The sequence below is a fragment of the Myotis daubentonii genome, chromosome 1, assembly GCF_963259705.1.
Source record: "Myotis daubentonii chromosome 1, mMyoDau2.1, whole genome shotgun sequence".
NCBI classification, from domain to species: domain Eukaryota; kingdom Metazoa; phylum Chordata; class Mammalia; order Chiroptera; family Vespertilionidae; genus Myotis; species Myotis daubentonii.
In genome coordinates this window covers 223,047,420-223,064,438 of record NC_081840.1, presented here as the reverse complement: position 1 = coordinate 223,064,438, position 17,019 = coordinate 223,047,420, and the positions used below count along the sequence as shown (strand labels likewise).

Below are 17,019 nucleotides of genomic sequence, written 5' to 3'. Positions count from 1 at the left end.
ATCTTAAATTTTTAGTGATAATTTTAGCACCATACTGGTTATTTTAATCATTTATTTATTTGATATTTCAACTTTCTGCTATGTAGTAGTTGCTTAAAATGAGGCAAGCATTTTCTGCTTTCCAGTGGCATTGCTCATTGTGTATTTATATCCTACTTGTTAAGGCTAATAACACTACGTGAGCACATGGAATTGCATCCGAACTCGGGAAGTAAAATAATGTTCTATTTCATGAGATGAGTGATTTTTTTTACTAACTTCTCATTCCGACTTAGAGTGCTTTTCTCCTTTGATTAAAATGTATTTCTCAATTAAATTAAAATGCAAATACAGACAGGCTGTGTTTATGGTTATAATAGAATTATTTAAAGAAGGTTTTAATTCAACTTGCTATTAATATTTCATGCAAGAACTGTTGGTTTTATTGTTGGGTTAGTACTGCCATGTTCCATTTTCAAGATTACTTAAAGTGCTATGAAAACTTAATCATACTGCGCAGATTTTATCAATTGTTGCACTCTCTTCTCTGGGATGTTAAAATGGACTGCTTTCCTATATACTTTGTAAGTTATGTCAGTGATGTAGAAATATCAGTGCTAACACTTTAGAACCCCTTGAAATTGAGTTATGAAAAAATTTCTATTTGTTTTGAATAAATATTTTATTGCACAGAATTGAATCAACTCTTAAATTTAAGAGAACCATATTCTAGAATTAATTATGCAATTAAAGATCTGGAAAAGTACTTCAAAACACCATTTAGTCTAGCCTTGTAATTTATATGAGAAATATAAAATGTTTGTATTAGAAATTGCATGTTATGCTATGGATTTCATTATGATGTTTTAGTACATTTTTAGAAGTATTCTATAACTTCTCAAATAAATTGATTAAAATAATTAAATATATTATAGCTTGATCTTATTCTCTTTTTTTGTTATTTTTTAGAGACCTCAGTGAAAACCAAATTCAGGCAATTCCAAGGAAGGCTTTCCGTGGAGCAGTTGACATTAAAAATTTGTAAGTAGTTTTTTAAAAATGTCTACGGCTTTTTAAAGCCATCCTATTTTAATGTTAAATTTATATTAAAGAAACAGTAATGAGAAGTGGTGAAAGCCCAATGTATCTTTATGCTTGATTAGGAGAGCTTGTAAAGTAAGTTTTATATTGTTTTCACAATTTATCGGCAAGGATTCTCATTTAGATGTCTTGAATCTGAACTGGTTATCAAATTCATTCTTCAAACCTTGTGATTAATCTTGTTAAATCTGAGAAGTGATTTGATTAAAAGATATTTGCAATGTATTTTCTGCCTTTTACTGTCAGCTTATTTCAATAACTCCCTTTTCGGTTGTTACTGCTGTTTATTGGATATGCAGACTATAAACTATTTTTTCCAGAAAGAGTAGATAATATTTTCTCGTTAGAGATACCTACAGCCTAGAGCTATAGCTTTCTAAAATAGCTTTTAGATCACCATTTTCATTAAACACCAACAATATGAGAGGAGAAAAATTATGCATTTCCCTTTGTGTGAATATTTTTCTTACATCTATTTTCCTTCATATCTTTATGGAAGAATATATGCATAACCTTCTTTAAATAGGAACAAGAAAAAAAATACTGCTTTCTGTATGTCCCCTTGATCAATCTTTAAACTGTAGTGTTTGTTCTAAGTGCCCGTGGCTCTGGTGATATGTATTGGATTTAAAATCTCAGTGGCAATACTAATATTGCCAGTATATACTTTTATACATTTTAAAATACCATATTATCCTTTGAAAATGATGGTTTTGGATTGCCTGTGAAAGTGAGGGAATAAAATGTTTCTTTATCCTTTGCATTAGCTTGAAATGTAGGGGGAGAGAAGCCCCTGAATGCTGAGCTTAACTATCAGGAATTCAGTACTTTTTAACTGGTCATAAACAGGGCAGGGGCTGTGTCAAGAATTAACTTATATTCAGGATTCTCCATGGTGGGATCCAACATTTTTTTCAATGGAAAAAGTGAGACAGATGTTCTTCCTCGTCAAATAGGATGATTGTTTATAATGCTACACGTCTTGGCTTCTATAGCTTCTCTCCCGTGTAAATGGTTTTTGTTGTAAATGTGTACTTTCTACATGTACAAGTCAAGAGAAAAATAGTGGCTTCTGGATGTAACTGTGTCGAGCCATTGAAATCGTGGTCCTAGTTTTTTAAGAGTGTTTACATGTTCAAAGGATCTTATTTGCTTTCTCTTTATCTTCTTTAGCTAGGGCTCCGAGAAGTCTGCCTGTAGACTCGGCGATATAGAGTGTTCAAAACGGCCTCTGTATATTATGTCAGAACATAAAGATCCTATGTAGCACCTACTCAAGTTGCCTATTTGTCACTGTAAAAGGATAGTAATGGCTACAGTTGACCACCCTTTGGGAATGCACTTACAATCTTACCATAGTATTATCTCTAAGTCCTTAAAACAGGTGGCTTTTGCTTCTTAGGAAAGATATTCATGGAATCCGAGTCTATAAGTAATCCTTCTGCCGAATTTAAGGATACAGTTTGGAACAGGATGCAGGTCATGGTGAGATTCTTGGTAATATCCTCCTCTGTTATCCTTAAAAAAATGTGATTTTAAAAGTTTAGAGATAACAAAAAAGTAAAGTGCTAGCCAGTGTGCTGAAGGGAATGCATTATTGACTTAGCAGGATTTTTGCAAATCTTTTTTCCCCACATGCGTTATCCCCACCCACCAAAAAAATTAATGAGAGTTATTATGTATTCAGTGAGATGAGATTAGTACTGGAGTCTCAGAATCTTTTGGTATTCATTGGATTTGGAGCTATGACAAATTAGTAAACTTAGCCTTAGTTTTCACTTTTATAAAATGAACATAATAATTGCTTGGTTTTGTTGTGAGTATTAGGGGAGAAAGATATGTACAAGACTGTTTCTAACAGTAAAATGCTGTGAAATAGAGTGGTTTTCATTCTGCAGGTACTCACTAATCAACAGCTAGAAGTTAACCTTGGAAAAGATAGAGTAAGAAGAGAGAAAAGCAGGACATTTACAATAGTAGTAATGGAGAAGAAACCCATGTCCATTAGGGGTTCTTTAGACATGAGCTACAGAATGGAAAAATAAAATACATCAGAAAGTGCTAAATGACTCACCCAAGATGCCAATATTAAGTGCTATAGGTGCTGAGGAGAGCAAGAGATATAAAAAAAAGGATTGTTTGAAGTTATTAGGGAATTCTGTAGGAAAGAGTTTATAAAAGAAAATATAAAGGAATCTTTGGAGAGGTTGGTTTGTATTCAGAAATAGTGGCAAGGGTGGGATGGAGGAAGTCAGAATTTACTAACGAGGCTGTACAAAGATAGAATTTATTCCCACTATTTTTACTGCCTTTCATGTAACAATGGGAAAGACTATCAGAGCAATGTTGAAATACCACAATGCATTTTTAGGTTTATTTAATTCATTAGGATCATAGCTAATGAATATAGTTTGAACTATAATTAAAATGTAGTTCAAACTACATTGTTCAAAAAATGTCCAGTTTCATGGGTCTTTATATAAAGTTCAAATTTTTTTCATTAAAAGTTAAAAATATATCTGGTCGATCTCTTAAGAGGACTTGTATGCATGCATATAAGCATAACCAATTGACACAAGACACTGGGGGGTAGGAGAGGCTGGGGGAAGGTCAAGGGGAAAAAAAGGGAGACATGTGTAATACTCTTTGTAATGCCTTAAGCAATAAAACAAATTTTAAAAAATAAAATAAAAAGGAAAAAAAGTGAAAAATATATATATCTGGTAAAGTATATTTAATATGAGGGTAAACTTGAGTTCATAATATTATTAAAGGGGTGACCATACATTATCAAGTAATGCCTCAATGAAGGCCAAATATATTTGCATTAATAATATTAGTAATATTCAGTGTGGGAAGGAGAGGTACAGACCTATTTGCATTTCAGGATATGCATTTACAATCTGGACAATCCTGTATGGTGCCAGGATGGCTACTGTTCCTGGTCATTGAGAGTAAAAGAGAAAAAAAAAAAAAAGGTTAGACAGAAGGAATATGTGCTCAGGTGGCATCAAGGTGGTATTTTGTTTAGCACTAAAAGCCAACCTGATGCACCGTATTGGGTTTATTGGATTTACTACAGTCAGGCCTTCCTCAGAGCAAATTCCAGTTATTAGAAGACTTTCAGTGGAAGGACTTTCTTTAATCGGGTGGATTGGCTAGCTATGCTCAAGGCAGCATCCTGACAATATGAAACTGATGCTGTGGAAATTTTGCAGATTAGCGGATCTTGGTCCTCTTCCTGCAGGCCAGCCACACAGAAACCATGCCAGACAGAGGGACATTTATCTTGCTCTTCAGCATCTCCGGGGCTGACTTCCCATACCCTTTTGGCTTTTCTCTATTAATTCCTTAACCGGATTAAAATTCTTTATATTTTATTTTGTTACCTAAGTTTCTCTGGCTGCAATGGAAACCACTTGCGTTTTCCTGACATTTTAGACGGTAAGATCCGAGAATAACAAGATCATATTAAAATACCACCTAAATTATAGTGTTTATAACAGTCCCCGGCTGCACTTTTCCATAAGATTTACATCTGTGTTTTCAAACTCCCCAATCAAGTATGAATTAAAGTATTGATACCATATCATTACCAACCCAGGCCTCACCAAAATGGTAATCACAGTTTATACCACTTTTTTAAAAAAATCAATTTTGCATATATCTCATGTATTTAACACTGATTCAGTAAAGCCTTCACTGCCTTCTGATCAGATCTTAAACAAAGACATGTTACATTACGCTACTGTGTTTTTTTTTAAACAAGGATTTATGAGATATTTCCATTTAATTGAATAATGTTGAATAATTTAGGGGAATATTCAAATTAAACCTTGCTTTATTGCTGAGCCTTGCAAGCTTATTCTCTCAGTATGTACTTTCTGAGTATAAAAATCCTTCCAAAATCTCTTGAATTTATAAGAAAACATCCCTAGTTATAGTTATTCTAGGATTTCAATGAAAAAAAGTACAAATATATACACTTAAAAATTAAGCAGATTGCTAGTTGTTATTCATATCACAAAAGCAAACTCTGTCATACTTCACTATTAGTTTATTTAGTGAGTCCAAGATGGATACTTAAAAATAATTAAATTTCAACAAGCATTATTTCAGCTATACTGTGTAATATAAATCACACTTGCCTTTTTTCTAATTTCATTTTGCAGTACATCCTCCAAATGTACAGCATGTTCCAGTGAAACTTTACTTTTCATTGTTCATAAATAAATTCCCTTCCATTTACTTGCTTTATCCCAAATGCATTAACCCTCCATCTGGTAAGAACCTTACCATCATTGTCCGGGAAATCTTCCTCTTGGTAAAAAGTACATTATGGAAAATATTACATTTATTCTTTTTTTGACATGCATTAATTGATAGACAAGAGCCTAAGTTAAAGAGGATCTAGCTTGGTTCTCTTTGAGTAAGTCATGGTATCATTTGGGAAACAGATGTGTATGACCATGACATTTAAGGAAACAAATTACCCAATTTGGGTTGCAGTGATTATTGGCAATAAGAAGATTTGGCAAACAGAAGAGTTGATTTATATTGTTATATTTTCCATACAAATGCAAAACTTACTTTAGATTTGTCACATAACTTAAGTCAGAATTGCAAAATGTCTACTCTAATCAGCTAGTTTACATGTTTAGGGCAAGACATTTCTTTTCATACTTACATACTTATTAAATAATTATCATACAAATAAAATCTATTGACATCAAATTGAAATTGTAGCTTTTAGGGACCCCAGCTCTTTTCTAGAGTGTTTTCGGTAAGATGAGGCTGAAGAGACTGAGAAGGGGAGATCAGTTCCTCTTTCAAGGGGTCTGCTATCCTTGGTGTTGGATTAGATGCCTCAGGTCTTCAGTGGGACATAAAACCATCTGAACAGACCTGTAGAGATGACTCTACACTTAGATAGAGTACATTGAGTTTTGTATTATGAGGCCCAGAGCTCCCCTTAACACCCAGAAGTTTGTCTATAGACATAAGAGGTAACCAGCTGTTGTTGGGTCCTTGAATGTGAAATATATCAGGAAGATGCCCGTAGAACTGTCCATGGGAACTGTCCGTGGTCCTGTAATTTTCCTGGTTAATACTCACTCTAAAAGCACACTGAATTCTGTGATAATCCCCAACAGCTATACTCAAGTGTGCTTCCAACAACCGCTCCAAATTTGCTTTCGTCAATGATGGCATTCTCTCATGTAACAATGAATCTATACAATCTTCATAAACACTTTCCAAAACAAATAAAACACAAGGATGTCTGATTAATTGGGAATCCAACTCACATATGTACAAAATAGGAATTGGCATGATTTTGCTGTGGCTGTTATGTTGTACTGGAGACAGGCCAGCTCTTTAGGTTCCTACATTCCTGAACACTGAACAGCCTCTCTTTGCTACCTCTATACTATTCAGTGGCATGAAAATTAAATTTTGATCTGCATTTCACGTTCTCATTAGGTAATTTAACATTGCAGGCAGATTTATTTTCACAAAGCCTTCTTTTTCATCCCGTCATTATTTGTTTTAAAATCATTCAGTGTATTGCCTGGCCAATGTGGCTCAGTGCTTGAGCTTCAACCTATAAACTAGGAGGTCTTAGTTCCATTCCTGGTCAGGGCAGGTGCCCGGGTTGTGGGCTTGATCCCCAGTGGGGGACATTCAGGGGTCAGCCAATCAATGATTCTCTCTCATCATTGATGTTTCTATCTCTCTCTCCCTCTTCCTTCCTCTTTTAAATCAATAAAAATTCATTAAAAATCATTTAGTTTATATAAAAAAACACTTTGTTATAGATACTATGGCAAAGCCTTATGGACACAGAAGAATATTGTCATAGTTCTGCAGGGTCTATAGGAATATAGACTCTTCCCTGAGAAAGAAGTGATTGTTATTAAATGGCATAGCAGCTAGTCTCTTTAGACAACCTAACTGCTCATACCTGACTTCCACCCAGGTTCCCATCCCTCTCTCCCTCTTAATCTGCACACAAGCTCTTTGCTCAAGCCCAAATGGCCTCTCTCTGGAGAACATTTACTGTAAACAGTGTAGAGCCTCTGCTTACAACTGTTCTTTGATTGTGCCAATCTCCATCATAGGGAATGCTGTTTTTATTTTTTGTCTTCCTGGAATCTACCAGATTTTTAAGGATCAGGTTTTTTCCAACCCTCACACATGCTTATTTCAGACTACTGCAATCTCTTTCTTCTCAGGATTTGTTTACCTCTCTTCATTTGCTGGGTTCTTCCTTGAAACTAGGCCATCAGAGATTTAATTGAGCCTACCCCTCCCCACACTTACCCATTTTCAGAATGAGTAATTCCTGAATCTGTTACCCTGGCCACTTGTTATTGAGTGGGGGTTCCAAATGTACATAAATTTAAATTTGAATCAAAATTTCACCAACTATTTACTACTATTTTGAATAAGTTATTTAAGTCTGTGAGCCTCAGCTTCTCGTTTATAAAATCAAGATGATAATACTTAACTTTTATTGAAGGTGTTATGAGGACTAATGAGATGGTGCATATACAGTCTCTGCCAATAGCTGTGCATTGAATAAATACGCTTGTTGTACATCTGGTCCTGTCCAAAGCATTCAGCCAACATTTGGTCCATGCTGAGTGGTCCTTGATATTTGGTGCTGTTCAGAACGCCTCTGCTTAGAATGTCCCTGGTTTCAAATAGTCCTTCAAATGTGTTTCTACTGTTTGTTTATAGGATTAAGACATTTAAAAGTCTATCATGTTTTATTGGTCCAATAATCCCATTGTGCTTGTATTGCAGTAATTACCCATCTTGCCTCGAAGCCTGACTGGTGATGCCACAAGGGTTTAGGTCAGCAATTTTCAACCAGTGTGCCACAAGAATTTTAAGACATGCAGTTACCTGATTATTTAGTCAGGGGCACTGACTTCTTTCCTTTTGGATTGTCAACCAAAAAAATGACAACAGCTAACACAATAAGACCCATCTTCTGTAAATGAATCAAAATTATACATAGTTTTGATTTCTACAAAATTATACAATGGCCCTTACCAGGTCACTCAGTTGGTTAGAGCATATTCTCTGCAGCAAAAAGTTGCAAGATCGATTCCTAGTCAGGATGTGTATGGGAGGCAACCTATCTCTCTCTCTCTCTCTCTCTCTCTCTCTCTCTCTCTCTCTCTCTCTCTCTCTCTCCTCTCTCTCTCTCTCCCTCTCCCTCACTCTAAAAAAGTCAATATAAAACATATTCTCAGTCGAGGATTAAAAATGAATAATAATCATAATAATACAATTTCTCATCGGAGCAGCAAAAATATGCATATTTATGCTATACCTCAGAATTTTAGTGATTAGTTTACCTGTGTCATGAGATGAAAAAGGTTGAAAATTGCAGGGTTAGGTACGCAGTTTGGCTTGGACCAAATGTCTCTGTGAATCTTTTGAACAAGACCAAATGTTTGTTCATCACAACTGGTCGCAATTATAGTCAATTTCAGTTTCCACCACCTTCGATTATTTTGCTTAGTGTAACCAGAACATGCAGGTCAACTTGGTTGTCTTTCATTTATTTTTGTTTTTGTCTCTCTTATAGCTACTTTTGTTTCCTCCCAACAATTGACAATTGAATGTAACTTCATACCATAAATTATTTCAATAAAAACTGAAATTCTTTATTCCTATGAAAAACAAAGCAAAACACAAAATGTTGTTTGAAAGATTGCAAAAAGGTTAATTTCACAAATAATGAAAGTTATTTCGCATTCCTCAGAATGGTCCTTATCTTGGTTATTTTCTTGACTAATACCCAGGTTAACTCAGATTATGATTTTATGCTGAGGTAAATGATAAGAGTCGCTGAAACTTCTGTCTAGGATGTTCATTTATATGGATCAATTTACATCATTCTTATGCTTCCATTCATTGTAATTTAAATCCTAGACTAGTTCTTAAACAATTGTTATTTGTATAAGATTTGTATGGTTAAGCACTTATTGGCCTGAATTTTATACATGCAAGGGAAAAAAAAAATAGAACGGGTCATGCCCAAATCCTTAAACCTTAACAGCATTTTTTTCTTTTTCTCCTACTTCACCAGTTAACTGGCATGTGTCCAAAATGGAAACCATCCCACATACCATGATATTTTGATTTTAATTTAAAAAATCACTTTGCAATGAATATTATAAAAATAAATATATTACTCACAATTTGGGTATTCTTGAATATTTTTAGTTGAAAATTCTCACAAAAAGATGATCTTAAAGTTGGTCAGGTCTGCCACTTAGGGAAATTTTTTTTTATATAGACGCACGTGGCATATGGGGAAGGCCTGTCGTTTGCATCTACAGACGCTTATGGCGTTCAATGAGTTAATTTATATGCTCCATCACCTTTGTTCCCAAATAGCAAAAATTTCTCATGCCCTCATATTGATCCTTATTACTCTGATGCATTTTAAGTCAGCTAAAATTTTGGATTTTGCCATCTTATAATAGTCATATGAATATGAACGGAACTTGTATTTCCTGTAACTTAAGGAAAAGACACCTGGAAAGCCAGAGCAGAGTCATAATAATTTATTTTGAGACATTGAGGGAACCTGACTGACTTAGAAATTATTAGAGATGTTTTATGTTCACTATTGTTTCAGAGTTAAGAATAGTTTATGTTCTAATTCTTTCAAAAATCAATTTGTAATAAGATATTGAAGTGAAATATGAATTTTCTATGGGTAAGAAAAAAAAACACGAACTGAAGTTAATTTAGGAAGGAAAGTTTTATACGTATAACTCAAACATAGTATGCTATTTAAACTTAGACAAATTAAAAAAGGAATCCCCGAGAAACACTTAAAAGTAACAGAATACAACGTCTCTAACTACATTTCAGAATGCCAAGTTAGCAACGGTTTACCTTTCTGTCATTTAATATAGCTATTTTGAAAACTTATATTTAGCAACATTATATATTGTCTCTCATCTAGAATTGATCAAAATCTGAAACTAGGCTAAATTATTTTTAGTGTTAAAAATATCAGACCAGCTTTAGAAATTTGTTGTTTGTGAGGCACAGAGAGTTCCATCTCTAAACAAAGACAGTGCGTTGTCGGAGACTAAATTTAGCAGTATGAGGGGGGAGAAACGGGTGTCTAGAGTTATTTTAGAGCACCAGGAGAGGTGTTGCCACTGAAAAGAGAATCATAGAAGGTTGGTGCCAAGAGAGGTCTTGAAGGTTCTCTATTCATTGTAATATTTTCATTTTTATGAAATTAAAGATAAAGCAAATGCGTTAGAACACACCACAGACTAGGGCAGTGAAGGATCGGACAGAGAGGAGATTTGGAATTTAAACAGAAAGGGGTTGGAGGTAGAAAAATAAGGAGAAGACACAAAATTCTGCGCTAGCACATGTCCGCTGACGGTCTGAAACTACTGATAATACCTTCTCTACCATGTTTTTCTTCCCAGAAAATCAGGAAAGTGGTAGTTTGCTTCCTCCGTAAAAGCGGCCCCTATGCCAGGAAAGCATCCTGAAGTCGCCCCGACGTGCCTAGTGCTCTTAGCATCCCCAAATCAACAGATTTCCACTCTGTCTGGCTGAATAGTTGTGACATTATTTTTTGTTGTTGTTATTGTTTGTTTTTTCGTTAATCCTTACCTGAGGATATTTTCCCCATTGATTTTTTAGTGAGAATGGAAGGAATAGGGGAAGAGAGAGAAAAAAAACATACACACACATTGATATGAGAGAGACACATAAATTGGTTGCCTCCCTCATGAGCCCCCATCAGGCCAGGGATGGAGCCTGTAACCAAGGTACATGCTCTTGACTGGAATCAAACCTGGGACCCTTTCAGTCTGTGGGTCGATGCTCTAACCACTTAGCCAAACCAGCTAGGGAAGTTGTGACATTACTTTTTGGAGAAGAAGGGGAAAAAACTTTCCTCTTACTAATTCCTTAATTCAAAATAATTTCATGGCACAAACGGAAACCTCGTGTAAACAGGCTGCCTGTCTCCAAATGCATGGCTGACAACAGATCCTTTTTCGTTTACAGAAAGCAGAAGTGCCAGGGTTTGAAAGGTAGGGGAGAAGGGAGTGAGCCATTTGAGAAAAAAACGAGGTGCAGAAAAACAGTCCAGAACCCCTGAAATAAATTACACTATTGCATACTTTTGACACTGTTTATCTTGAACCCTATGCAAACAAATGGAAGTTTATGCAGAATTTTTCTCATGGGCAGTCATGCGGGCTCGGCTATTTCCATAAATATTCCTTTGAATAGAATAAAATCCACCAGTTGATGAAAAAATTATTCATTTTGATTTTGATTGTCCATTCACAGGTCACATTTTCATAAAAATAACTTTGTCCTCAGAAGATATGTGGACAGAGATAGGATGGCGTCCAGAAAACTTCTAAGGAAACCTCTGGTCCTATGAGAGCCAAATAGTCTTAATGTTTTAGCACCAATAAGTGCTAAGATCTCCGTTAGGAATCGGAAGCATGTAACCCAGAGCAATGCTACAGAGGTGAAATTAGCGAAGTTCCCAGGGGGTCTCAGTGTCTGGTGGGAGACAGAAAGTAGCCTGCCTTTCAGTTCTTGTAGGACAGGGTTTGCTGGAGTGCCCGCCAGCGTGCTGGCCCCCCTTTGTGGATAGTATGCATGATTTAAAAGAAGCTTTGTCAGCACTGATTTATACTTTGACAGCTCAGGATATTAAGATATGGGCAAACATACCGCTCACCCTTTTACAGATTAACCTGGAGACTGCATTAGGCAAATTTGAGAGCATTAAAAGATTTTGCCAATTTGTCTGGAAACAATTTCTCTTTCGTAGTGTGTCAAGGGTAACACTCCATGCCATTGTCCTCTTTTAAATGGCTTTGATAAATCGTCTGAAAGGTTAGAGAATAGTCGTGTAGATATATATTTAGCACTTTAAAATAAAAAAAGGTTATTCGCTTAATCGTTAAATGAATTTAATCTGTAAAAATCAAGAGCGCTCGAAAATGTGTTTCCTTGGAACCCGCAGCCGCCGTATTATATCATGGGTCTTTAAAATCTTCTTGAAAATAAAATCATACTTCTGCATTACTTCCCAATAAGTAGAATGCTTTGGGCTATTACAGCAGCATGAATGGTAGCTATTATTTGGGGAAAGCCTTCGTTGACAAAAGCAATAAAATTGCATCTTCTCCGGAGTTTGCCTGTTTTTTAATATGGCATGTCCTAGATTGTACCATTTGCATGACATCAAGAGAGCCTCCTGTATGATTGTGTCCCCTGGAGACCCTCGTGAAATGAGATGTATATTTCATGAGACATTGTGGAGGTACATAATTTCTAGAGTAAGGAATTCAAAGAGGCCCCTCTGGATTCACTCCTTGCACTTTTTTCCCAGTAGTTTTATGAGAGAAACGGCGATTCTGTGGGAATGTTTAAACAGTGGTTGCAAGAACAGACCTCGGATATGAATTAGCCCTCTGGGTGAATGCTGAGCTGGAAACCAGGACGAGATGCAGTCATACTCTGATCCCAGTCTTGCCCCTGCGCAGCTTCACGTGGAGCTGACAACCCCTCTGATTATTTCATCAAACATCCCGCTTCTATCCCAAGTGAAGCACTGAAATACTTTTTCTTCACTGGAATAATAATATTGCTAAGCACCAAGCTACTAGATTTAAACACTGCTTATTAGGAAGAAAAAAAAATGGATAGGACAGGTAGGATTTACTACTTAACCATTCCTTTTAACAAAGTAAATTCCTTTGTGTAAATAAGGAAGTTTTAATTCCAAAAACAAGTGGCAGGAAAAAGCAGACTTAACCAAGTTTGGAGCAGCCTATTCTTTTTCTCCAAACTTTGAACTTCAACAAGCTGCAAGAAAAGATTCATTTGTTTCAATTTTGTGTTATTTACGAGGAACAGATACAGCCTTTTAACTTTTTACCTTAGATATAGGTAGCGTTTTCACGCTGCTGCTGCAGTATATGTTTTGTAGGGGTTTGGGCTGAAATTAGCATCTTTGAGAAAAACAAAAATGGTTATTGATTTCCTAATATTTTAAACACTTATTTCCTGGAGAGTGGTATCACTCAGGAAGTTCCCTCACTGAAAAGGATGCCGCGTTTACAGGGCAGGGAATTCGTATATAATGATAAACAATGCAAATTATGAGCATAGTGACGCTTAAAATAGAACAACTGCTGGCTTGCTACGTGGATTCCTGGTTGGGACTGCGGGAAGATCTATGGTACCTCATTTCTCTTTCTTGATTTGGAGTTCTCGAAGGAAAACTGCGTTTAAAAAGGAGAAAATCTAAAAGTAGTCTCGCTCTTTCTTGCCAAGGATAGTGAAATTAACATGCAGCTGGGCTTCTCTGATAAATGGATTCTGTTAGGTCACTGAGGGGGTGCGTGTGACATTAAGTGATTTACAGTCCTTTACCTTAATGAAATTGTTTCAGCAAGATGACGCTGAAAGCTCTTAATGGATAGCTTTTCTTGATGTAATGAAATTGCATTCCTATGGCATTTAATATAAGGTGCAGTTATTATTTACAGGAGCTCTCCAAGGGCTGCTATTTGCACAGACAGTTCAGAACAAAAAGAGATTTCAGTGGCGGGCGGCATGGAGGCCAGAATGGCTCCTGACATTCTTCAGCCGATGAGTGTATATGGGAGAGCATTTCAGTTCCTGCAGGCAGGGCTTCTTCGTCCCTTCAAGAGACTTCCTTTCCCTCACCCTGCAAGTCTTCAGCCTTTTACACATATCCTCTCATCCGTTAAACAGGCAACTGGATTACAACCAGATCAGCTGTATCGAAGATGGGGCGTTCAGGGCTCTCCGGGACCTGGAAGTGCTGTGAGTACCTCTGATTTCTCTGACTCCTCACGAGAGCTTTGTGTCCGGGGGGGATGCTAATGTGGAAGCTTATCTGTTAGCTTAAAACCCAGGGTCAAAATGGTCTCGTAAAGAGATGCCTTAATAACTCATGGTGAAAACAGGAAAGAGTCCAAACGGGTGTGTGCAAGACCTTGTGCGTAGCTGTATGTTAAGGTAACATGGTCTATGTAAGAGGGACACGCAAATGTTCACACATAATGTCCTTGGCGTGTCTCTTCTTATGATAAACTATTCTGATTCACGGGATTCGTGGGAATTCCCAGGATTGCTAAGTCATAAGATAACATCAGTTGTATAGGAAAAATCACAACAAAAAATAAACCTCTGTGTAGCTGATATGTGGGTATAGGTTGTAGTTGCTATGCAATGGAAAGATATTGTCTCACTGTAAAATGTCCTTTTTGACCAGATAACTTGACATCGTTTTTGCAAGGTTCTTTTGAAATTGACATTCTAATTTTAATGAGCGGCCCAATAGGTTCCATTCAAGTCTTCACTACTGACTTAGTAAAGCACAACTCACAGATCTGAACTATCTGGGCAGACACGACTGACAGAATTGGTTAGCAGCAACTGAATAATCTCTACAGATCCTCGACTTAGTAACCTAATTTAAATTAAATGATTAATTATAATAAAAATAATTTTAATGAAAACTAGAGTTCCTAACGCAAGGGAAGCCACCTGTCCATTTATGAAATTTTTTTTTCCAGTCAAAGAGTCAGCTTTTTACAGCTTTTAAAATATACGTACACATTTCTCCCCCATATAAACTGTTTTTCTATGCTCTCATTTATCCCTGACTCAATGTATGCAGAAATCCAAAATTGAATTAAATGTGAAGAAGTTTTGAATTTTTAGCCCAGCTGGTTAAAGTTACCCAGGAATCACAAAAGCCTCCTGAAAAAAAGGATTCCATTGCTTTATAAATTAAGTTTGAGGAACAGGATGTAATTCTGAAAAAAAAAATGTAATGTTTCGATCAGAATGACTTATTTTGCAATATTTTCTATATGATTTTGATTTTAATTGTGAATAATTGAATAATAGAGTTTTTAGCTGCGTCATGTGATGTTGTTGCTAATTATTTTTAAAGGCTTATGTAAGAATAAGTTCATTGAGGTAAACTATTATAAGAATATATACTGTTCTCTGACCACAGGAGAAGTCATCTTGGTTTTGATTGATAACAGCCTAACTTTTAACTTTTTCTATAGGAAAAATATTCCAAGTGCAAACCATACACAGTGTAGTTATAAGGCCACCTTTTAAATTGTGTTCCAGAGCCAGTTTTAATATACGAAGCTCACTGATGCTAATTCAGAGTCAGAATAATTAGGATACAACTATGGTTTCATGATACTCATCTGATGTCAGGACGGTAGCCAATGCCAGTAAACTTTGTATGTGAAGAGATTGCCACAGAAGTTATTTAATTCAGCGGAGCTAATAAAGCCAAACAAATTGACACTAAATCAGTGCTCCTAACTAGGAAGATGAATGATAGCAATCATTTTGTGGAAATTTGCTGAGTGTTTTGGACAAATTGAAAATTCCTAATGTACTTTGTTATTAAGAGTTTAAATATTTATTAGATGTGGAATAATTTATATATAATATATTGAGTATATGTTGAGTACTCTATAGTGACAGAAAGAATATAAATAATATGTATACTTTAAAATATTTACATATTTACATGGAGAGAGAGAGAATATGTGAGAAAGAAAATCTGCTATGTGCCAAGCACTGTGTTTGGCATTAAAATCCCGCTACCAGTTAATACAGTAACTATTAATTTGCTTATTTGTTGTAAGTTAATATAATTGCTTTCAGAAACAGTAAATTCATGAAAACACAATCACCTCATTCATTGTGTGCTGTGTGAGCAAACTATCTAAAAAGTGACTTTAAAAATACCTCCTGTCATGACCACATCAGAGAGTAATAAACATTTTATGGTTCATGGAATTAAAATCGAAATCTAACATTTAAAACTCTTTTGGGGACCTAATATGTATGTCTCAAAAAGATACAGATTGGTCTGAGTTTGTTTGCTAAAAAAAATAAAATAAAATAAACACATAAAATCAGCACAGAAAGCATGCCTTTCTTTCAAAAGGATTTAAACATTTATATTGAAAATTTATAAAGTCAAGCACACATTCTTTTATCATATATGTTAATTTTAAAATTTTTATAATTCATATAACCTTTAGAGAAATTAGTTGATGAATTTAAGGAAAAATTGAATGAAGTACTGAAACCACTGGAATTCATCAAGCCCAAATACCTTGTTAGGTAAAAGAAGTTCGCCTATTATAAACATTTCCTCAGGAGCTTTTTTATGGAGTTCACTTCTAAAGGGCTGCAGGAAGTTTGTTCTCTGTTTTGCGTATTTTTACCAATCATAGCTCTTTAGATTAAACCATCTCACTATGTGGGAATAATGAAAGGACGTTAATTTGCACATACATCAATTCAGGCTCCCAATGGTTTAGATTTTTTAAAATTTTAATTCAATGAACCATTTATGAATGTTTGAATATACTGAGGCCAAACAAGAGGAGTGGTGATCCAGGGCCATTAATGAAAATTTGTTAGATTAGGTAGAAAGAGTGAATAAAGCTCAAGAAGGGAAAGTTTAGGTAGATGAAAGCAAGTAGGCCGTTTATCACCTGTATGTTCATGCCCTTATTGTGGAATTCTGGTTGGTAAAATATAGAACTTTTTTTCCTAAATATGGAGATACTATCCCAAAAATAACTTTGAAAATTAAATCTAGATCAATGTTTACTTTTTCTTTGGAGGCTAGACTAGAAATGAAATATATCCCTTGAGTTGCTAATTTTAGGTGTTTTTTTTTCTATAGAATGCACATAATTTAATTTAATTGAAACACGGTGATTCATATCCATTAAATATCAAACTCTCTGCCAAATCCTATGCCTGGCACTAAGAAAATAGAAAAAATAAGTCCAGATGTAAGTCCAAAGGGGCCTACATAATTAGCAAGACTAA

The 17,019-nt window shown here is 35.4% G+C and overlaps 1 protein-coding gene across 4 annotated transcripts in view; it reads left to right on the top strand.

Annotated features, from left to right (window-relative positions):
- The window catches only part of SLIT2 (slit guidance ligand 2), a 361,028-nt gene that overhangs the window by 198,375 nt on the left and 145,634 nt on the right, over window positions 1–17,019 (top strand). For all 4 annotated transcript variants that reach the window (XM_059674520.1, XM_059674503.1, XM_059674511.1 and 1 more), the window contains exons 5-6: window positions 949–1,020; window positions 13,885–13,956. In XM_059674520.1, the coding sequence (XP_059530503.1) occupies window positions 949–1,020; window positions 13,885–13,956 (144 nt within the window). The remainder of the gene's footprint in view (window positions 1–948; window positions 1,021–13,884; window positions 13,957–17,019) is intronic.